The sequence below is a fragment of the Anguilla anguilla genome, chromosome 14, assembly GCF_013347855.1.
Source record: "Anguilla anguilla isolate fAngAng1 chromosome 14, fAngAng1.pri, whole genome shotgun sequence".
NCBI classification, from domain to species: Eukaryota; Metazoa; Chordata; class Actinopteri; order Anguilliformes; family Anguillidae; genus Anguilla; species Anguilla anguilla.
The window spans coordinates 22097742-22122709 of NC_049214.1; the positions used below are offsets into that span (position 1 = coordinate 22097742).

At 41.1% G+C, this 24968-nt stretch overlaps 1 protein-coding gene across 3 annotated transcripts in view; it reads right to left on the minus strand.

The window, feature by feature from the left end:
• The window catches only part of dcc (DCC netrin 1 receptor), a 235949-nt gene that overhangs the window by 133913 nt on the left and 77068 nt on the right, over window positions 1–24968 (minus strand). For all 3 annotated transcript variants that reach the window (XM_035391858.1, XM_035391859.1, XM_035391857.1), the window contains exon 2: window positions 15322–15645. In XM_035391858.1, the coding sequence (XP_035247749.1) occupies window positions 15322–15645 (324 nt within the window). The remainder of the gene's footprint in view (window positions 1–15321; window positions 15646–24968) is intronic.

Sequence of the window (24968 nt, forward strand, 5' to 3'; positions counted from 1 at the left end):
GCATTTATTGAAGCATGGTGCTATATGTTGTCATAAACCTCTCTCTTATCGTCAGTCAGTTTTATGTTCAAAATGAACCTTTTAAAAGGCAAACAAAATTAAGTTGAATATTACTGCCAATGGAGCAAAGACAGGGCAGCTCAAAATTAAAAAAATATATAGTATACCCAGTAGTAGCCCCCACATTAGCTTGGATTCAAATAGTCTGTCCTCAACTTTTAACATACTCACAGTTAAAACCAATTTTTCTGTGGGTGGTACAAAGGTCTCCAAAATAAACTCACTAAAATGTCATCAGTCAAACAAATGCTGTCTGAATGAAACCCACTCTCTCTCGCTTTCATACAGCACAAAAGACGTTTCAAAACTGTATGACAGTAATGATAGAAATAAAAGAACATTGCAAATATAAAAATATGAAGATAAACACAGAGAATTATCTGTCCAAAAACAAAATAATGCCTACAGTATATAAATCATCAATACACATGTCCATCCAAAATCTTCAGCAATGAAACCCGTTTTCTCATAGTGAACTTACTGTACTTTTACAGAGAGCGAACAAATATTTATGCCAGAAGAGGAGAACATTTAATATTATATAAGAGTATATGTACAGTATATAAAATGATATACATATGCAATTATGCATTGTGAAAGCATCCATTTTTACATTTGGACTTTACTTTTAAACTGTATTGTTCAGCAAGCAGCAGGACATTATTGATATCCAAAGTGATTTAGTCAACAATCAATTGTCTAAAATATTTGACGTGATTAATGGTTTGGCTCAACAACTGAGATAAATGCAGCGGCTTGAGAGAACAGAGACAAAACAGGAGATTGAACTGCTGTTCTTTGAGCTCCAGATGCGTTCCCTACAGATACAGAGATGCACAATCAAAGCTAAGCTTATACAGTAGATCCATTTTTCAACCCATATTGGGCGGGATTTTTTTTCTATAAATCCACTGGAGCATCTGGGACTTGAACCTCATGCAAGCTGTCCAGCAAGTTTATTTATTTATTTATTTTGCACTGCCAAGCTTAGTTACACTAAAGGTGACCATACTGGCTTTAGTAAAACATAACGATGCATTTGTTCCACCGATGGACATGACAACTTTGAACAACTGTGAAAAATCATGAGAAGCTGTGCTGAAGGACATTTTGCTACATTTCAATGATGTCTCTGAAACACCAATGCCTCCAAATATGATCCAGCCAACCATTCAATAGCACATTCGGATGCAGAAAATTCTGTAAAAAAACATTTTTTTAAGTAAATAATTTAATCTGAGATGGCACATCCATGTATAAAGATTTAGCATAGTTCAGCTGATGCGGTTAACTTGAGGATACCATTTCGAAATGTAAATAACACTCACACCAGAAAGTAAATCTACCCATAGTGAATTAGCTACTTATGGAACACCTTATCAGCACTTTTAGTGGAGCTGCAGCCATAGTTCAAAGACTCATTCGTAGTGGGCTGAATATACTGTTCTTGTGGCTCTAATGAAATGGCCGATCAACCAGTGAGAAGTATCTCCCATTCTGATTGCCCAGCATGTAATTGTCCTGTTTATTTGCTGTAAGAAGAGGTGGTAACATAAATCTTGGATAATAAGCACATCATTAGCCATTGCTTTAAAAATCAGACAACTAAAATACTCTTCCTGACAGGGATGTTGGCACTGTAGCACTTGATTTGGCTACTTCACAGAGTAAAGAAAAGAAAATTTCCTAAAATCCAAGAATGGCAAGAGAGAGGAAAATGCAAATAAAATGTGCTGCATTCTCAGCCATAACGGACCATAACCTTCATTAAATGCAGATTACACTGCCGCCCACCATGCTGAATTAGAGCAGCTACTTGATAATCTTTACGAGTTGCGAGCGGGGAGACTTATCGCTGCTCAGACACCGCCTGTGAGGCGTAGCCCGCAGAACGGAGTCAAATCGAGTCGCGCGAAAATAAAAAATAAAGGCCAGCTTTGGTCAGCATATTATTCTGCTGCATTAAGACAAAAAGGATTAACATAACGCCAGTGGGCGTGTAGCGTCTGCACGTGTGGAGGGGCTAAGCCTGGGCTTCATTATCAGACGCAGAGCCTCGAGCGAGCTCACGGTATCAGGGGAGATGTAAATCCCCACCGTCGTAATGATTACCTTCGCCTCGTAAATTTGAGGAGACCAACAGCCGTCTACGACATTTATCTTGCTCAGTCTCCGATGCAGGGGCCCGCAGTGACAGGGAAGAAGGAATGAAATAAAAGAGAAAGGCCGGCAATTTGACGGTGTCACCCCGGCTCCGGCGGCAAAAGCCACAGCCAATTTCTGTGACGGGTCCATTCTTTGCTCATTTTACTCTCACGGATGTCAGACGTGCAGCGCCTTAACGCGGGCGAAGCGGGTAGACCGTTTCTGCGCACGCGTACCTGTACGTTCACAAGCAGAACCGAGACCATGACGCCCAGTGAAAATGTCACACCAGAGAAAAATTGTTTAGCCTCCCTTTCAGGGGCCTGCGCATTGCAGCAATAGACTTTCTTTAGTGTTAGCCCCTTGCCCTCACCACGTCTGTCATTTTGTTAAATCCCCCACCTACAAATTCCCCAACAGACACCTTCAGACAGGAGCTGGCACAACATACTATGGGCGTTCGTAATATATTGTGTGTGTGTGTGTGTTAGAGAATGTCTCTTCAGACTTCTTTTGTTATTTTTAGTTTTCTTAGGGTGACAAGCATAGCTGACATCTGGATGCCATACATACCACAGAGGGTTTGGCAATTTTTATAGTTCATCAAAGAAATAGCAGACTGACCACAGACGTTCACTCCTTGCAAACGTTACTGTTCACTCTGACCTCACACAAACACACAGAATTCACTTACTTTTCATTACTTCAACACAGCCATACAATAAAGCCACAGAATCAGGGTATGTTGTAATTCCTCTCATATTTTGCATTATCTTGCATTTCTTCCTTTTTTTTTGTTTACTGCCACCAGCACCGCTCTTCTTATTTCTCCCCATTGGTCAATACCCATTTCAAACAAAGCCAAGTGCGCTTTCCCCAATCACACCATCTGTTCATTGCTCACAGTAGCCAATCACAAGGTACGCAAGTATAAACAAATAATTTTTTTAATGAAGAAAAAAATCTTTATTAAGAAACACAGGCCCAAGTTACTTACAAGAAAAAATACATAGCATCACTTTGCATATGGCAGTGAAAATTGTAACTCTGGTAAGCATAAAGGTAGGACCTGTTTTATATATATAGTAATGTGGCTTTGTTGGGAAAACATTTCCACTAAGATATTTTGTATACTACATGCAGAAACAGATGGATATATTAAGGATGTTATTTAATCTAATTGCCTTGTTCAAGGGTCAAACCGCTGTGCCTCATCTGGGAATCGAACCCGAGACTCTTTGGTTACAAGCTCGGTCTTCCACCAGAACACCTCATTTTGTGGTTTGGGAACTTGCTGTAGACAGAAGGAAAAGGAGTAAAGGGCAAGCCTCTTTTCAGCGGTATCCCAGGGTGCATCTCCCTGACAGCTTTACAGAAAAAACACACACACAACACACAGTCATATCCGCAATAATACTACATTTTCAATGTCTAGCTTCTAAAGATCCATTCTGCCTCTCGTGGGCTGCTATTGTGTATCCGTGATATAATGCCCCCAGAGAATTACGCAGTAGAAGCAACTGTACTGTACGTAGCATGGTTGTGACATTTCAGATTTGGTGGGGAAAAAAAAACACATGAAAATCTTAATGAATATATTGGCCACAATATCATTTGCATAATATGCATATAATTAATACATCCCAAATTCAGCATAATAATAATAATAATAATAATAATAATAATAATAATAATAATAATAATTCACCACTGCTCGTCATTGCAAAGTGCCAAGCTGTTTGAACTGACATCGGGCAATTATGTTTTCCTAAAGCCAGTGGAGCTACAAAAGGAGGATTCTTCAAACATTAATTAATGACTTTGCGGTGTGCTCGTCAACACCATCATGTCTCACAAGGCCTGCCCCTGTTGTGATCACTTATTCACATGGATATTTGCACCTGCTTGCCCCCCTGTCATCTCGTGCACGGAGACTCCCTGTCCCGCCACCAAAGTCTATTAGCTAATCACACCACACTTTGCCCAACGCTCGCACAGTAATTGGCTCAGAGGCGAGGTCTCAGGCTGTCAGTCAGAGGGGTTGCCCTCCGTCTCATTAGCACCGCAAACAACTACTGTGCCCTGTGTACCAGCTGTGCTGAAAGCCATTCTGGAGCATTAATGACTACTAATTGATTGGGAGGCCTGTGACCTTCCTTGTTAATAAAAGGAGGAGGGGAAAAAATAATATGGAGTGGATTTGTGAGGGTGGAAGGGTGCTATTCTTTCTTTTACCCCTACACACTTTAAACATTTAACATTAAAAAAATAAAATTTTCCATATCATGCACAATGCAATAGACATACCTGTGTAATTATGGAAATAAGATTTTTCAGTGAAATCATATGGACTTAGCATATATATATAAATGAATTCAATATATGTACATAATTACATGTAACTGTACCTTTTAAAACTACACAGCAGGACTCTTTCAATAAAACTAATATATAATAAGTGACTGTATATACACCAAACAAGGCTGTTTTGGCCATGAAGTAAACCTGTACCCTCAGTTAAAACTTGACAGTTAGCCCTGGAAGGCTTGTGCTATATTTCTTTAAAAATACCTTTTTTTAACATTATTTTAACTGCCAACAATTGTAATGCAGAATGACTTTGTTTTTGTGGGAAAGGGAATGACTTCCTAAATAGTAAAGACAGCCAGCTATATATAATCTGATATTATATAATACTCTCAGAAAAATTATACCATAAACACAAGCACACATGCACACCCACACACAAATCTTACATTAATTTAGCATTTCAACAAATATATATATATATATATATATATATATATTTCATAATAGCTAAACAGGGATAAGTGAGGGATTTCATTTTAACAATGAGAATTCTGCTCCAATTGCTATTGTGACTATTTCATTTATAATGGTTTTGGCAAACATGTTGTCTGCTGGACTGGCTGATTTGCTGAAAAAAAGCAAATAGGCTATAGTGCACAAGGACAGAGCAGTCCATCGCTCATTCAGGCAAACAACCCAAAGACAAATTGCACAGTAACTTGAAATAAACAGTGAGGGTACGTATGGGGGAGGCAGATAACCAGACATCCTTCAACACTGCACTTGGGAAGAAAAGAGAACGAGACATTTTCATTGAGAGACCAGCTGGGTCCTTGCATTTTCATGCACAAAAAAAATGCCTCATGCACCCAGTCTCGCACACACTTCAATTTATGGGGAAAAATGCTTTTGTCTGTCAAAAAGTTTACTTTGAAAGCAGACGTCTCAAACCCACCCACCTGTACAGGAAGGTCTTGAAACAAGCCCTCCGGCTGACAAACCTAGCCTACGAAGAAGCAGCAATCTTTTGCAAAACAAGATATATTGGGTTGGGTGCATCTGACAAAAGGAGATACAGCTAAGATGCAGTCAGTTCTGCAAAAACATGGCTTTAGATGAATGGATCGTGATCAGAAGTAACACACAGCTGGAATTACTACACCGTGGCCCATATCTTTGGGCAAGTTTTTTTCAGTCTTGTGGATTTTTTTATGTTGTGTAAGTAATACCCACTGAGTTTCAGGGCTGACATTAAAAGGTTCTGCAAAATCCCCAGAGCAGCGCCATCTTAAACTTGTACACACTCCTTTGGACTCCCACAGGGACCTTTAAAGCTAACACAAAAATAGGTTTTGGTTTGTATACACTATTCTGGTATCATTCAAAACTCAAGTCAAATGTACTATATATATATATATGCTCACACACACACACACACACACACACATATATATATATACAGTATGCCCAATGCATGATGCGACCCCCCTGCGACCCTGCCCATGATAAGCGGGTTTAGATAATGGATGGATGGATGGATGGATGTATATACAGAGAGAAAGACGGGGCGGGGGGTGGACGTATGTGGGAAGACAGAACAGTAAATTCATGGCAAGGAGAGCAAGGAAAATAACTTCTATGCAATAGATCAATAGATAAAAATGTTATGGGCCTCCAATCCCAGAGAAAGTGTTCAGTTTGGATAAAGCAAACACCCGTGTTTCATTTAACGTCACATTTACAAACACTACTTTTAGCCCATATGCATGACACAGTCTAATGATACACATGCACCCACATCACACCACTGATAATTACCGAGATTTCAGATTATCCTATTTCCTTTTAAGTCTATGTCATCTACATTACATTGTTGCTGCTCCTTTTCTTAAAGACAGGCTTGTGGCTTAGAAATGCTGCTACAACTATTCAGCGAACTTCCATTTTGCCACTAAACATATCGTTGAAAAAAAAAATCATCTGACGTTCATTTAAATGATGCAAATCAGCTGACGACACATTCGGGTGAGGCAGTCTTCAGGGATAATTTGATATAGGAGTAGTTCAATTTAGCACAGTCTGCCTGAGAAAGCCTGATAATTTTGCACATCATTAGCAAACTCACCCATGGAAATGTAGAGAGGAGATAAGATACAGAAAAACAACAAATTATTACCATCCTCATTACTGTAATATTCCAGCAAATGACTTCCACGAAGTGCTAATCATCAATTATTTTAAACAAACAAACATCCTGTTTCTTTTCTAAAAGGAGGTCAATTAATTTAGCTATAAGTGCACATTTAAAGTCAAATAAATCTGGGAAAATTGATGAAAGCAACCAAAAGGACAGCCAAGACATCTGCACCAAATTATCTGCAGTGTTGCTTGTTTACCTTTTAGCCCCTTGCTGATTTCCAAGCAACAGCTCAAAATTTGTTCTAAGCTAATGCGCAAACTGTGCAACAGGGAACGATCCACTGTGCCATGTTCTGTTCTGTAGGAAAGGGGAGCGTTTCCTAATTAGCGCATGCTTTTAAACATTCCAACTCCGACATGAAAGGTTCCATGCGAAAGTCAGAGCCAAATTCCCGCGGAATCTCTGAAAAATTAATGGAGGCTCGGTCGGTTCAGGCAGCATCTGCCTCAGAAGCCCGGCTTCAAAGCGCCAGCGCCCAGCCCGACCGCGCAGGTTCTGGAAGCGCCGGCTCCTCCAGAACGGGGGCCAGGACGGGGCTTTTGTTTCGGCTTGACGGCTGAGAGCGCTTCAGCGATGACAAGCTGTCCCGCGCATCTGGCACGCTCATTGGCGCTAATGCGACCGGGCATGGGGGAGCGTTTAAAATGAGCCAACGAGGCTTCGGCGTGGCAGAGCCCCTCGGATCAAGCTAATGAAACACCGAGACCGAGATTATTGCTCCGGTTTAGAGTCGGCGCGGTGAATGTTGTCTCGGTAAATCTCCCAAAAAAATCTCCAATTTGCAAGGTCTGAGTTTCCGGCATTACCGTGACACTCTGAAGGGCACTTTCAACACCAACTACTTACTGGTCCGACTGCAGGAAACAGAAGAGTCAGTGCCTACACTGTGGAAATATACTCATTTCAATGCAGACATGCATACTAATGCCTGGCAGCAAATAAGAGAGAATAAGCCTTTAGAATCCTGGAGAGTAGACACAAGCAGCTGTTGGGAGCGAGCATGCTGCTGCATTAAGCTCAGAAAGAGAGATATTCAGCTAAATCAAAAAACACATTTTTAATGTACGTACATAGTATGGAACCAACGGACAAAACTGCATTTAAACATATTTAGTATCCCTGGAAGCTTTTCATAACTCTTCAGTTCGCAGGTAGTAGCCAGTTAAATAAAATGTCCATCTTGCTATTAGCTTTGAATTGCCAAAATGAATTAAATGAAAAACTAATAACAATAATTTGTACACAATCTGAAATAATGCGGCCCAGATTCAATCAACATTTCTCTTTAACTTTGATTCAGGATTAAAAGCATGTGTTGGTGTTTTTCCATTGCAAACACAGTTGGGTGAGTTAATATAATAGTGATGTCAAAATAAACTTGCCAATCAGGCAATTGAAAATAAACACTTGCATTTAATTGCAAGTCAAAGTTAGACAGATGATGACTGAATCCATCCCAAAATTTGCATATGTGGACAATATACACTTTTCAAAAAAGAACAGTACAGTCCACTTCCTGTACAATACATAACGTTATCATGTCCAGATGTTAACTTAGTGTTAAAATGATAAAATTGAAAATAACAGTTCAAATATTGCCCAGTGTCTATACTTAGACGGTTTACTAAAAAAGAAGAGGAAGAAAACAATATCCAGGAGGATTGTGACCACAAATGTGTCACTTCCCAGAATTCAGTTCAGCTCCTCTTTTTCCACCCCAGCCCCTAATAGCTGCCATTTCCTGACCTGTCGCCCGCCAGACATCCGTGTGTAACCTTTCCATCATCCTCCTCCTTTACCATACCGCCATCTTATCTCCCTGCCTTCCCTCCCCTTTCCAATATCGCTTCCTCTTTCTTTCTCTTCCTTTGTGTCTGTCCCACTTTGTCACTCTCATCCTGCCTGCTCCGCTCAGTGTCACAGTAGCTTTGACGTGAGCGAGCTGACACAGCCCACTGCGGCCAGTGCAGCAGCCTTTCAGGACCATTTCCTTATTGATCACATGACATACTGTAGCATCCTAAACAACAGGCTATTTTCTTTTCTTTCTTTTTTTAATTGACGCAATTCACAGTAGCCTTCTTTAGTCTACCAAAAACAAAAGGAACCATGTATGTTGTTAGCTCTCGTCGTCTTCATGCTTATGCTGAAATGCCGAAATAGCCTTAATAGGGAGGTAGCATGTTGCTTGTTCATTATGGATGCTCACAGTCTTCCTGTTTCACAGTGCACTACGCAAACCCAGAGCCCAAGGCAGGACATCTGTTTTCTAGTCTGAACAGAGACACAGAGCATGATATCTGGAAACTATTTACTGAGAGCCATACTGATGTTTATATGCAATTACTTTCCAAAAGAAAAAGGACAATATGTTGACATTGCATGATGAATATCATTAAACCAAACCACTGCATAAAGATAATGGACAACTTTTTTTTTTTGTACCATTGTATGCTTAGCATCTACTTTTTTATACATATGGTAAAAACTCTTTTTGTAATGATGTTTACTATAAAATGGCAGCATAGCTGTATTGTTTATATATAGGTGAAGCTGCAATGTAAAACAGGAACAGATATTTAGCATAACCAAGAAAAATGTTATTTTTTCTTAAATATATTGAAGTGCATTATAATACTGGGGGAAATCTGCTTGTAACACATCACAGGGCCATGTGGATGTGGTAAGTTCCCAGATGGCTGAGGTGGGGTGATGGCCATTCACAGGTATTTGTCTTCTGTACAACAGCCTTCAACCCCCCCTCCCTGCCCCCGGTTCAATTTATTGACGGTTTCTGCAGAAACTGGCCGACTGAACGGTCACTCTGTCTGAAGGCTTATCAATATGTTATAAATGATCAAGCGCAGCTTTTTGACACCCTGGAGTAAATGTCTCTTTGTATTAGCCGCCAAGCATGTTCTGCAATGATCCCTTGCTCTTGATTGCTTAGTTCTGACTGACTTCTGACAGTCTTAGAAATATCAGAGTCGCGTAGTTATTTTGGCACACAAAGCAAAGACAGAAAAATGGAGGTAGGCAGACTGTACTCACGATCCAAAATGACAAATGGACCCTAGCAACACTTCTATAATCTCTGCCTCTATTTTTCAATTACAGAAAGCATCTGCTTCTCTGCAAACTGGAAAATGTACGCAATCTTTTTAAATATATTCACATGTTCTTTTTTTTTTGGTGTGACAGATGGACATTCATGGACACCTTTAAAACCTCTTTGCAGTTCATTTTCATTCAAATACCTGGAAACAAAGTGTATTTGAGTGGACTCGTTATGCAAGATAATGTGTTAATTCGCAAATTTGTATTTTTCAATGAAAGCATTTACACTTACGATCCCAGATACAGAAAACTCAGCTACTGTAGTTAGCTGGAAATAATTTTGGCAGGGAAAAATGGAAGTCAGCTGTGAGAAAACTCTACCAAGGACACAATTCTTAAGAATTCTGAAAATCAGTTGTTATTGAAAAGGAACAATAAATATCAGTCTTCACCTATTTAAATATTATCATTAAAAATGAACTTTTGCCTGTTAGCTTTGTAATCACCTGGGCATTTGAAAATTAAGCCAAAAGTTCAAGAAAATACAGAAGTGTGGAAATCATAAATTGAGCTGTGACTGATTGGTTGGTTCAAACAACTATGTTTGATAGGGGAGGTGCATAATGTCACTGTTAAATATATTGTATTTGATTGAATTGAATCATGGCAGCCCTAGATACAGCACAGCTAAACACAACAGTTCACTGCACATTTCAGGTAGTAAATTGCATTAAGAGAGCTATTTTTATTGAAATTCTTACTGCTTGCTGTTGATAATAAATGTGAATTTGCATTATGGAGGAAGGGATATGGTGAAAGAGAAGGAAACCATGGAAACCATTAAAACAGCTCTTGGAGCATATGGAGAGAGAAAACAAATTGCTGTCAGAGAATGAGGAACTAACTAATAAACAAATATATCCAAACATCGCTTGGTTAGACTCCTACTTTTCATGGAAGAAACACTGCTGCTGAAAACCTGAAGGGTAACAAGAGAAGGTGTAATTAGTGAGTACATTTTCTCACGTTTCAGTCAATGTGAGATATTTTTTTTTTACTATTTTTGTTTATGCGAGTAGGATTTCTTATGGTTTGTACACGCTTCTTTGCCATCGAAAAAATACCTCTCTTTCATACGAAGACACATCACATACGCTACCTCCATTTTGCGTGCGTAGATAAAAGGAAAAACGCAAACAATTGAGAAGTGGCTCTTGTGTCTTTTCGCAGCAAAACCTTTTGTCTTTGTTATTTCTTGTGCAAATTTGAATGCTTGAACATGCTGAAAATTAATTGGATATATTATTGTGACAGCAGATTGGAGAGAAAAAGGCAGCAACTGTGGGTAGGAAAGTCAAACACTTTTTGTTACATTCATAGCACATTTGTTATGAATTCTGGCCGTGTAACTCTTCGGACCTGTGCAAGGTGCATGTTTCCAAAGCAGGAGGCACCGTGCACCTCTGCCTCGCCTCCATTCGCGAGCTTGCAAAAGCACTGGCTTTGTTTCCCCGCCTTCATTACGGCTGAGAGTCTCCCACGGACCAAGCACACTTTCCCCCTGCCAGCATGTCAGCAGGCCAGCAGAAGAGCATTGATTTATTTTTGCCCGGGCGAGCTCCCGTTGCCTTTTGTGCAAGGGCACCACCCCGGGCCTCACAATCGCCATTTCACTCTCAGAGGCACCCTAAGGGACAACGGAATGGGCCAGCACTCAGACAACACGCTTCGAACCAAACGGCCAGGAGCGCGTTTCGTTCGTCTGTGTTTACACAAAACGATCACTTTTGTGTGATCTCCAATCATGTCCTTTTTCTTTAATTTCATTACGTCACGCAGTTGACCCTTTGTTGTTCATTAGTACAGTTAAAATGACAGTTAAATTATTCCAGCAGTAAAAACTGGAATCTTCCATACATTATCACTGATTTTGATTTGCAGAAGTGCTTACACAGGGTGGTGTACACATTGCAGCTAATATATTATGTTCCATTTGTACTGGATAAATTCAGTACTGAGAACATTTCTGTGCTACAGCCGTGTCAAATCTGTCACTTCTACCGCAATATTCTGGGTTGAAAGACCAGTTCCCAAACTCCCAAACCAACAAGACACAGGGTCAACTGCAGTGTCCTTACCTGAAGTTTAAATTTCAGGTTTAAACCTTCAGAGCACAGAATTTCATTATAACTGGAACAACTAATGCTTATATTACAGATTTGAACAGCTGTTCCAGTTTTAATACTTTTCTGTGGTCAATAGGTTTAAAGCTGCGATTTAAACTCCAGCTAATAATGCTGCAAATGACATATTATGTTTTGGTAAATGGTAAATTGACTGCATTTATATAGTGCTTTTATCCAAAGCGCTTTACAATTGATGCGTCTCATTCAACCATTCACACACACACACTCACACGCCAACGACGAAAAGCTGCCATGCAAGGTACCAATCAGCTCGTTGGGAGAAATCAGGGCTTAGGTGTCTTGCTCACTTTACATTACATTAAAGGCATTTAGCAGACGCTCTTATCCAAAGCGACTTACACAACTTTTACATAGCATTTTACATTGTATCCATTTATACAGCTGGATATATACTGAAGCAATTTCGGTTACGTACCTTGCTCAAGGGTACAACGGCAGTGTCCTACCCGGGAATCGAACCTGCGACCTTTCGGTTACAAAAGCCCAGTTCCTTACCCACTGTGCTACACTCCACAACACGCCCAGGGCGGGGGATCGAACCTGCAACCCTCCGACTGCCAGACAACCGCTCTTACCTCCTGAGCTATGCCGCCCCGTATGTTTTGGGGGACAGGTGGATTCTTAAGATGAATGCACTAATGAGACAGAAACAAAACCTTTTGGCTGTTTCAGCGAAGCTTCCTTAATACATGTTTTGCATAACCTTTTAGCTGCAGACAGGATGCGCCAGGTTGACGGACAGGAACTAAAATGGCAACAGCATCACCCAAGCAAATTAGGCCAGAGTATTAAGAAGGCAGTTGCTTTATGGTAGTTCCAGCCAGCCAACTGGCTCCAGACCACCCCCTTGGCATAGAGAGGACCATCTTCCATCAACTCCGGATGGTGTAGAGCACACTGCCACTTGGCTTCACTTGAAAGGAAGCATCAGTTGCCACTGCTAGTTATTGTGAAGTATAATAATGGTTTCCATGGTTTCGGCATGGGAACAAAGTCTCCTTTTCAGAAACATGCAGCTTAGATTTTTAAAAATGTATTGTTTTGCTTAAATAGTCTGGTATGGAAAATTTTATTCCAACTCATGTAAAACAAATGTGGTGTCTGTCTGTGGAGGTCAATTCAGACTTTATAATACTGTCAGGATCACAAACTGCTGTACCACTGTGGCCAGCCTCTAGGACACTGCACTGGCCACTGGAAAAAAAGGGTTTTATGTGAACACACTCCCGAGCATAAAATGCTTTACACGGGGCATATACTGAACATCAGCAGAACATCCTGCCACGATGTCAACATGTTATTTCAAAAACAATAAATAAATACACAAATAACAATAACACCTGAACCATGTTTCTGCCCAGATAATCATGTTGCGGGGATGGAAAATAATTTAGAAACCTGCTGCGTCAGATTTCCCTCCAGATGCAAAGATGCGGGGGACGAGGCAACCACTGAGATAAAATGGCACACTGCTACGTTATCACCTGTCAGGGGCCAGATTCACCCACAGAGAGAACAGAACGCAATCTTGCAACTGCTACTTGTAGCAGGTGTTGTTGCAGTTTATGTGATACTGAGAACTGTTCTCATAGATACAGTATGTAGGCTATGGAAAGGGCAACAAAAAAATAACATAACAGACATTTCTGGGAATCCAACTGCATTGCAAAAACTGCTTTTTTTCCCTCATTGACAAAAAACTTTGGATGGCATCTTTGAGAAGTGCCAGGTTGTATTTGTTCAGATTCAGAGCCTTAAGCAGCACTTGTAAATGCATACATGCCTATAGACTCCATTCAGCTTCTGTCAAAGCTCAAAACAATTAGGTCAACCCGTCCTGAGTATGAATATGACTCGTATGAACAAACAACATAACATTCTGTAACCGCATTAAAAGATGATGAATGCAAAAGTTCAACAAAAAAAAAACAAGAAGGAGGTCAGCAGTAATAACTACATATATGATTCATAAAGGTGGGGCAGCGTAAACAGCGTGTAAATGAATTAGCTGGTCCGCCCGCGCAGGTAAGACACAGCCCCACGGCGCGACGTCGGCAGAGGTCCCCGACCCCCGTAATTAGGTTCTGCTTGTTTTAATTAAAACCGCAGTTACTTAGCGGCTCCCATTCGCCAGAGCGCTGCAGTTTTTTTTCCGCCAGCTCGGGGTCATGAGCAAGCCTTTCATTCCGTGATTACGAGGGTTCGTCGCGGTAATACAGCACCGCGTGAAAAGAGGACGGGTGCGCTGCAGCTCTCTTGGGACATGTTCACACTGTGAAGTGTTTCTGGGAGCTGGAAAGGTGCAATATAAATACCTTTAAGATTAAAGTACTGTTGTTGTTGTTGTTGTTGTTAGTGGTGTTGTTGTTATAGGAGTAGTATTATTAGTATTATGGGAGTAGCCATATCCCAAGCACAACCAGGTACAGTACCAGGTACAGCATGCATGTGTAAAAATTCAAATCACTTACATTAACGTGTAGTGAATGGAAATGATCTATGTAAATTGCATAGAATACTGCATTACACTGTCCAAGAAGTCCATCAAAAGAGCAATGAAACATTCAAATCAGTTCAACAAGGAGCACAAAGAAACCTCAATATTCTGAGCAGTTTGAGAGGGATAAACCTTTAGGAAGTACACAAATAAAGAATTCATTTTCAAACATGCATTCAATATCAGCGTAATTTCAAATTTCAATTTCGGTTTACGACGTTACAAAAAAAAAAAGAAGCTGGCCAAGAAAGGGTCCTCCCACTGCAGGTGACCCAGGCAATGAGACTTCAAAAAAGGCAGCACATTGCAATTTATCAGGCACATTTTAATCCAGCTGCACAAAAGTACACATTTTCAATTGTATGTAAAATAGCCGTAATGTGCCTGCTGTGCTTCTGCACTAAGAAGCAGCTGCTATTTTCATTCTCTTGTTTTAATTGCCTTAATTACATACAATTGTAAAACTTGGGCCAATTCTGGTGGAAATACAGGTGGTGAGGATTACACTAAAAATACCCAGTAAGCAATTCTTACTGAAAGGGCTCTACTTACAGTAACATGATGTTGTCAGTCCCTGTCACGAACCAAGGGCAAAGTGCATTGCGCAGTCTGAATAAACGTATTGTTTGTTTGTTTCAGATTTCTCATCCTTTGGACAAAAATGTCATTTTCATTTGGTGCAAGTCCAGAAGGGTCACTCAATCCGACCATGAAACAGAAGAACGCAAGCCGCTTTAATCTCATCTCCTCCTAATCAAATCACGGATAACTGCATGGAACAGAACAAACCAACGACAGTAGAAACAAGATGAAAGGACGGCATCAGCGTCCACGTGCCCACTCACCGGAGACGGTAACTTTGGCCGTCCGGCTGATGATGGCACCCACCCCTTCCAGGGACGCCAGGCACTGGTAGGAGCCCTCGTCGGGCCTGTGGTGCCGCGAGTGGACCACGTTCTGGACGACCAGGGAGCCGTTGGCCAGCTGCTGCCTCCTCTCGTCCACCACCGTGCTCAGTAGGACCCCGTCCTTTTTCCAGGCCAGGGCGGGGGTGCCCTGGTCCGACAGGGCCTCGCAGTCCAGCTGCAGGACGCCGCCTCGTACCGTCACCGCGTCGGCCGGCTCCAGCGCGAACCGCAGGTCCACGAAGCTTTGCGTCGCCTCCGAGCCTGGGACACGGGGAGAGAGGCATGGTTCAGGCCACGTGTCCACGCTAAATTCACTCACACAGGGAAGGAGAGCAGGCCCTAATCCCATCAAACTGAACACTCTCATAAGTTATATGTGTTTACACTATGTTTACAAAGAAGATAATTTTTTAAGACCTTCCTGCGTGAACAGTAGTATGGTTCCTGTTTATCTTTCAGAAGGCAAGGTTGGGAAAAGCAAAGAGCATTGGTGTTTTATGGGACTGGGATGTTTCAGTTTTTTGCAATGCAATAAACATTTGTCCTTCAAGTTCTTTGTTTTTTTTTTTCAAAAAAAGAAAGTTTTTCTTCATACGCAGGCAATGTCGGCAATGATCAACATAAACTTCCCAAAGTGCAAAGAAAATCTGCATTTGCATTTCAAGTCCAAATTTACCATTTTCAGTTAAAAATATTTTGTTCAAGTCAAAATATTAAAGCACAGGATGATAATAAATATAGTGTATATTCACAGAAAATCTAAGGGTAAGCCATACAGTTGCTCCAGAAAACAATGTGCTGCTTTGGTTGATACAGCCAACCACACATTTAGTTTGAGCCTTATCGTACATCTATTAAGCCTAGCATTCAACCACGGCAAGTTTTACCTTGCAACACTAATAGTGGGCTGGAACCACTTACCCAAATCTGCAGGTGATTACAGTGATTAAAGTGATTGCAGCTACTGTGCAGAATCAAAGACATACACACATCATTGCTTATTCAGTATAGTATTCATGTTCAAGGAACAAAATCTGTAGTTTAATCACAGAGAGTTAACATTTCATTCAACTTTCACAATGCTTGTTCCTTACCACTTTTCATGCATTTGTGTTTATGCAGTGGTTTATGAATGCTTTCCTTTATCCTTTGTCCGAACCAGAGATCTGAAGCACACTTTTTCAAATCCTATTTTGAAATCCTGTCGAAATTGATTTGATTCATTATTTATTCAAAAGACAAAGTCAGTCAGTCACGCACAGTTCAACACTAATCCTACTCCATGCCTGCACTGGCAAAGGGGTTTGAAGCTCGGATTCAAACTCGATCGCCCTTTCAATGTCACCCAAAAAACACTGGGTTAAAAAAACCAAAATGGCATACCTGTATTTTATTTTTTCCATTTGACAATTTTAACAAAAGCCCTGGAGGCTCTTCCTGGCTCCCTTAGGAAGGTGGGCACCTGTCAGCCTGCAGTTGCTTTAATAGGAGTTATAAAAGAGACGGGGGCTGCGAGAGCAGGGGAACGGAGGGGTTCAGAGGACGGCCGATCCTCCGCCGGTCTGCCCCGCGTCAAAGCGCCGCTTCGGCGGTGTAATTTAGAGCCCCGCCTGTCTCGCAGCACGCCGCGCGGAGGAATGTGAAAGTGACAAGCTGACAGGGGACGCGGTGCGCGAGCGTGTCCCGGAGCGGCCTGTCACAGGAGCGGGAGACAAAGCGTCCCGGGGACCGGCTGTCACGGGACGTCGCGGCCACCGTCCCACGGGAGGCGCTCGGTTTAAATGGAACCCCCCCTCCCTCCTCCCTTCCCCTCAAGAACACCTCACCGCCAGAATACTATTGTAGAACAAAAGCCCAAATACAATTTACCTTTGCAAAGGGATCACTAGATATGTACTACAGGCACAGATTTAAAACTGGGAATAGAATGCAAAGTGTAGACACAGTGCTACCAGTTCAAAGTGCCAATAGTTATTGTAATCTTTCACCCACAGAACAGTGCTGACCATGGTTCAGTTCATTATGCTGTCACAAAATTGAATACAAACATCTGTTATGGTACCTGTACATGTACATGTAGTCCGATGATTTTATATGACCATTGTTGGTTTGTTTAGAAAATAAATAAATGTATTCTGTATTTTACATAAATAACAGTGATGCTGTTTAAAGAGGCAACCATAGGTGACCTATTTGGGGGCTCAGCTCACTCCAATTACCAGTTAAAGGTTTGGTTTAGAAACATACTCTCATAATTAACTTGGATTTTGTCAATCTGTGCCACTCTGTCGTTACTACAGTTCTCATTTTTGTAGACTTTGCCATTTTTATCTTGTGGTAGTTTTCTACTTATGATTAGGTCCTTTTATGCATTAACTGGATACAAGATATAATCTAGTCTTTGCTATCTCTTCATTACTATCTCAGTGCAGTTGCCTGTCCAGTCCTGTTCATATTGATTCCCCTTCAACGCTGTCATTCTACCGTCCTTTAGTTCTCAGCTCATCCTGACAACTTAATCTTTGTAAATACATCTCCCGCTCCCACACACACGCACCCACACACATATATATACAATCACACACACACACACTAACCCACACACACACACACACACACACACACACAAACGCCCCCCCCCCCCCGCCACACATACACACACACGCACCCACACACATATATACACACACACACACACACACACACACACATACAGACGCACACACATACATACACACATACACACACACAAACCCACGCACACACACAAGAAAGGCGTACTGTACCAGTCAACCTGTAAACTATGCTATCTGTGTTTATCTTGGTTTAGTCCTTCCATTGAGTCCTTCTCAAGATCTCTTGGTAGGGCAGTGGTTTTGCTGGTCTCTCTCTCTCTCTCTCCCCCCCCCCCCCCCCCGCCTCTCTCTCTCTCTCTCTCACTCACTCACTCACTCTCACTCTCTCTTTCTCTCTCTTTCTCCAGCTCCAGACCAAGGTAAATGTGGCTCTTCTCCTCCCTTCTGAGTCTTATCACACTTTCCTGTCTTGCAGTTCTCTTCACGACCTGAAGTCCATTTGTTCTCTTCACATCTTTGATCCACCCACCTCATACACACATCAGTGTGAACTTGTCTAGTCTGGCCAAGCTCATTTCCTGTAACTTTCCTATCCTGCCATTTTTGCACATTAGTTATTTTTCTCTAACTTCATTTTCAATTCTTATTTCATGTTCTACCATCATCTCAGAAAGCTGATAAGGGAAAGCTAAATTTGAGCTTGAACAACAGTGAGGAGCTTTTAAAAACACAAATTGGACCGGCATAATAGTTAGCTTTCACACAGGTTGAGCCATTTTTCTGTCACCCCTTTCTTTTTGCTGTCAGGGCCACAATTAAGAGGAGAGAATGGACACAGAGGCCGGATCAGTTCATGCAAGCTTATTTACTTTGTGGCATCTGGTGAAAAGAGAAAGAACCGCAGCTCAATTATCATAATGGTGTCACTATCCCTTCTGACCCCAGATCAGTCACACTGTTTGATATAACTTAGTGGTTCTCTTACAGTATGCATTAAACAAGCAAAGCTCATTACATAATCTGACTGCTCAAAATGGTGGAGCTTAATACAACATGCATAGCACTGTACAAACCACGAGGGCAAGCTCCAGTTGTGAGCACATCTGTGAGCAAACAGATGTTGCCGCAGAACTGAATGCATTTAACTGGACATGATTATCTGTGGTTCTGACTAAAGGCTTACAAGAGACACAATTATAGTCTTGGAGGACTGATGTACTACTCTAAATTTAGCCTGTTCTCCATGTACACCTGTGACACAAAAGTGGCCACATTCTGTTGAAAAATGTCTTCAAATAAAAGACAAGCAGAATTGGCAGCCCTTCAAATAGGTGGAGAGATTTATCGAAAAGCCTCTTTCAGTTTCTAATTCTAATGAAGTCTAATGAAAGCATGGAATTGACTATCTTCTAACAGGTTTAATAAATTCAGTCTTTTGATGTGAAGGACTAAAATCAGTCCTTAACCAATTGCCTCTGTAGCTGCCCGTTTCTGAGCGCACGCCCGTTTCCAAGGCACCTGAAAATAGCCAGCACCCGCACGGAATACAAACCAAGGTATTATGCCTCTTTGACCCTCCTGGCATTTATCAGTTGGGTCTGCGAGAGGAATGGCCTGCCTCTTGGCTTTCCTGCCACTCTCCCAACGTTCGTTCCGTGAATCTGTAAGAAGCTGTCTGGTCACATTATGCAGAGAATTCTAAAGGGCACACTGGAGCCGATCTTTAACCCGCAGCATTCCCGCCTCTGCCTGTGGCTCTGATTAAAAGCCATCGAGCTCACATTCTAAAGAGCCTGCCCCTGTTCGCCCCTCACACCATGAGGCAGATTAGACAGCATGGCCTGCTTCCACATGGAAATCACCCAGCAATTGGAACCGCACCTCACCATGAAAAAGTGAAATAAATTGCTCTGTCATTAACCCTTACGTTCAAGAGGCCAGCACTGAGCGGATGAAGCCATGCCCAACGTTTCTTCAAGATCGACTTCATCCCTCTGATTAAACTCTCATTTCTTAAGATTGCTTCCTATAAGATTCTGTCAGGTCATTTTGACCTTGTTCCATGCAATGAGCAGACCATTTCAATATTTACTTTCAACAACAGATCAGTTTCTGGCAATGTTCTCATTTTCAGTATTCCAGCTTAATTCAAAAAACGTAATTGAATGAATTTATTTGGGCTTTAAGCACCCACGTGACAGCATAATAACAAGAAAATACTTAATACAAGCATCCCTGAATGTTCATCATCAATCCAGGGTGAGTCAGACACAATGTTTAGACTCAGGAACCATGACAAATTACCACATGAAAGAAAAAACACAGGTTGATGAGGTTGCTATGGCAAATGCTCCAGGAATAGAATGAACATTTATTAAGGTAATTGCTCTAAATCTTGACATGTTTTAAAGCATTGGGGTGCATAAAGGCAGTCATCAAGAACACTGTGGTCTTTATGAGCGGGCCACAATTTGCCTGCTCAATGGTAAGAATGCAGATCCTGGCTGGTGGAGCAGCAGAGAGGCGAGTCCCTGTGGACCACAAAGATATGGACCTCCTGTAACATGGACACTAAGCTACATGCTGTCCTGCTCCTCTTAGGCAAACACACCTCACTGTTCTCAAAACAGCTTCGACAGGTATCAGGCCGCGAGCAGACCTCACTCAGCCCAGTCGCTACAACATCCTAGAAGGCAAGTAAACAGCTGAAATAAGGCAGGATTTCTAGCGCTTTCTCTAGAACTCACACTCTCACAGACCTAGGGTGGGCGCAGGCAGTTAATTTGGTTCCATCAAGAAAATGATTAGTCGAATCAGGTGGTTAAGTGCCAGGCTAGAATGAAAGTCTGCATTCACTGTGGCCGCCCCTTCCCCAGGGCCAAGGTTGAGTAACCCTGAGTCTGAGTTTTAATTAAGGCAATTACACACTGCCACAGCAGACCTCTAGCCTGGGGATACATGGTAGATACCAGAGTAATACTATTAAAAGTTGATGTGTTTCGAGTGGATGCAGAGTGAAATAGAAAAGCGGTAGCATTTCTTGAATCCATACATTAAAGATGCAGTATGTAAGTTTGGAGAAATGAGCAAGAGAGAGCTAGATTTTGACCAAAAAACATAGAGCTTTTAAACACAAGATGACAGCACTGGAGGTTTTAAACGTAAGATGACAAGGAAGTACGGACGTTTCAGGTCTTTTGGAGGTCTAGCTTTAGCACTGTCTCTGTAGTGACGTTCATTACCTCTGCTCAGCGCTTTTCTGTGTAGCCCCGCCCACCCTGCCTGCTTAGTACTCTGTTCTAATTGGCTATTAAGATAAATAAGTACATTTTAGGCCTATTTTATACATAATTGCAATGTCAGAGACAGGGATTGGTACAACATCCTATGGTGGCTAAGAAGTGCAAAACACAATTGAAAAAACAAATGAACAAACTAGAAAACAACAACAAACCTCAGAGCAAATGAACAAAGCTAGTAGGCCACCCACTTCCCTCCATTAAAGAATGGACAGCGCAATGCAACTCGCAAGTCACAGCAAGAAGGTCTCAGGTTCAAATCCTATGGATTTTCTCTGTGGAGTTTGCATGTTATCGCCATGCCCTTGTGGGTTTCCTCCCCCAGTCCACAGACATGCAGGGTAGGCTACTTGAAAAGGCATTAACAGGGCTTTGCTGTAAAACAGCATGCATGCTCCATCAACGTCCCCCATATAAAACAAGGTTAATTAAAAGTGCAACAACATTAATGGACCAAGCCCCACTTCCTTTATCCCAGAGTGACGTCATAGACATCAATGATCAGCAATGACAACCCTTGTAGCTACATTTTCTGGTTTCTGCTGTTGTGTTTTTGTTAAGTGTCTTTGTGTTTCTGGTTTTGTCAGAAATGTTGTGAAATGTTGTGTTTTGCACTGTTTGGCCACCGTATTATCATCCCGTATTATGGATTATTATTTTTATTTTTTATCTACAGGACTCTATGATGTACAATTCTTATTCAACATTTTTTGAATGGAAAGTTTTGATAATTTTAAGTTTAGGTTTTTAGGTTTTCCATAAGTAATAATGGGAATCAAGTGTTTCACCACAGTAGTTGTGTCTGTGAATCACGACATTGCCAACCCCTGGTCAGGGAACAAACCCTGTCCAGTATACCAGTAGGAAACATTCTTTTATGATATTTTATGATAACACAGTACCTCTGGCCACATTTAAAGCCAAGCGTCATTTGACAAGGTTCCATCAATAGTCCAATCGGTTAATCATTTACTTTTTATAGTTCAGCTTATCTACTTACATGGGGTAAGCTACTCTCTCTGCATAATATCCAGTTTGTTACAAACAAAGAATGGAATTAAGAAGAAATGGCATCATGTCTTATGTGGTAGTTGAGAAAAACCACTGAAAAAAAAAAATCACTGAAAAGGCAGGTCTCCCATCAGACACTTCCCAAACCAAGGTGAATCTCATCAAGATTGCCATGGCAACCTACACTGTGACAGGACAGCAATCAGTCTATTGATGAATCAATCAATCAATCAGTCTAACCGTCAATCCTGCAGTGACAGCCAGATCAATATAGAGAATGATTTCAAGGTTTCTCTTTAAAGGCATACTATGCAGCTTTTTTAAGGCTGGCTGTGGTACCGTGTTTACAATCAACCCTAAATACCTGACCAAGTCACAGACATGCCAATTCATTAGAAACTACTGGTAAATTTCTTCCATCAATTACTCAGTAATTACATTGTCCAGTTGGGCCCATGAACTAGACATGTACAAATAATTTGAAAACTGTACATTCCATTCCAGTGTGGATGTCTAGCGACCCAAGATAGTAATGTTACTTACAGGTCCAACAAAAAACAAGTCAACTCTTGCGTCGCTTTTCATCCCGTTTGTGAACTCCAGCTTATGTCGCCGAGGTTTCCAAGGTTATCTCTAGCTCTTGAAGAAAGCCCTGTCCTGTCAGCTTGTCTTTTAGCTTCGCTGTATCTGGACCACTTCAGCGACTAGCTGGCTTGAGACAAACACTCCAGCTGAAATCTGATCCCAAACCGCATGCTCTGTAGCAACAGCTACCCCTCCCCACACAGAAAAGAGCACCAAATACAGGTAAAGGTGCACAAATTTGCCAAAAGCGTGTGAAGCCAGATATGGCCAGTGCTTCATATACAGTATATGCTTTAGCATGGTTATTTCATAATATTTTCAAGGTAAAATCCTGCATAGAATATTTAAAGTTGATGGAGCATAAGCTCAAAACAAAGAAACAAACCTTTCACATATTAAAGCATATATACAGTATAACTAAGATCCTCTGGCAGAATGACAATATAGAAATAGCTCTAATTATTGTTTTGGATATGCACAATTAATTGTAATCCAAAAAACGTTCCTCAAAAGTGTCATCCAGCACAACATGTACATTCATTTTCAACTGGAATTCTGAGGTGGAAAATATGTATTCTGCAAAAATGATGTACTGTAGCTTAGTAACAGTTATGTGGTTTGAGTACATGGTTATGCTGTTTGAAATATGGTTTGACATATTCACAGTTAATCATTGATCAAATGTGTAGTAATGTTTTATTTAAAGTTTGGAGAAGCATAAGCTGGTACAGAAAATGCTAATGTATAAGCTGCATTAATATGCGTAGCAGTTATTTTAATCTGCACACCGGGTTACTCTATAAAGTGTGATAGAAGTCTTAACTTATCACAGTCTTGGCACATACCCAATTGCATCATCTTTATTTCATAAAACATTTAATGAAGACCTCTGGGGCTTACAATGTCTTGGCGGCGTAGACAACCTATGTTTGCTGTAATTCCTGTCTGATAACCTAAAATCTACCACTGCATTGCTTCTACCTTTGCTCCATCATTATCTCCCTTACTCCATTACTACTATATTCAATTATTACTACCTTACTCCAGCACCATTACCTTAACTAAAGTTCCTTTTTCTACCCAACCTTCCTGGAACATTCATTTGAACAGAATTTGACAGTAAATCTCTGAGGCAACACATTGACAAATTAACGATAAACCAAAGTATATCTCTATTTTGTCATGCAACAAAATCAATGCTTCCTGCTTTTTTTCTTTGTTTTTGTTTTTTTGGATAGTAGGAATCAAATCAGACCAGGGATCAAATCCGATCAGCCATGGCTCTGGCCGATTCCACTGGCAGCACATGTTTGAGTCATGAATTAACACAATGACCCAGTGCAGGCTATATGCTACGCATGGTCTGCCTGTTTAACTGGGCCCAGGAGAGTGTGGGGCTCAGGTTGGACTGGCTCCCCATCTGGTCCATGGGGCACCAGCTGTCCCAGTGTCTCTCCATTCTCAGATGACTTGGGCTCTAGGGTCCCATGGTCCACAGACGCCACCCCACCTTTGTCTTCAAAACACAGATTCATGGGTCTAGGATCAATCATTTTTGACACGAAAATATAAAGAGGAGCCAATTCAACAGGCTACTACTTTAAAAAGTGTAAGGAAAAAAGAGGGAAGGAAACTGAACAAGTGAAAGGGGGAAAAAGCTGAAAATAATATTGTCATGTTCTTAGTCGTTAGTGGCCATTACTTCATTGTATCATGATGGATGTCACCTTTGTTCAGTAAAAGTTAACCAGAATATCTGTCCTCTCACATAAGAATATACAGTTTCAATATAAGTATAATCTGTGGTAGCACCTGTTTTCTCAACTAAAGCTGCTGACAGGTGCTTTTACTTTTTTAAAAAGAGAAATATTATGGCACCAGCCAATATAGAGTTGTATCCATTCAAGTAGTGATATCAAACATTACGATACTATTGAAATGCTACACAACTTTTACCACTGTATATCTGCTGCCAATGTTTTGACAAACTGATATCCCAACCGGATGCAGAAAAAGAGAAATAGCTGATTCAGCTTTCTACAGTATACAAAATGGAATAAATATACTGAAGCCAAACTGAACAGTATGTATTAAAATATGTGCTCTCTCTCAG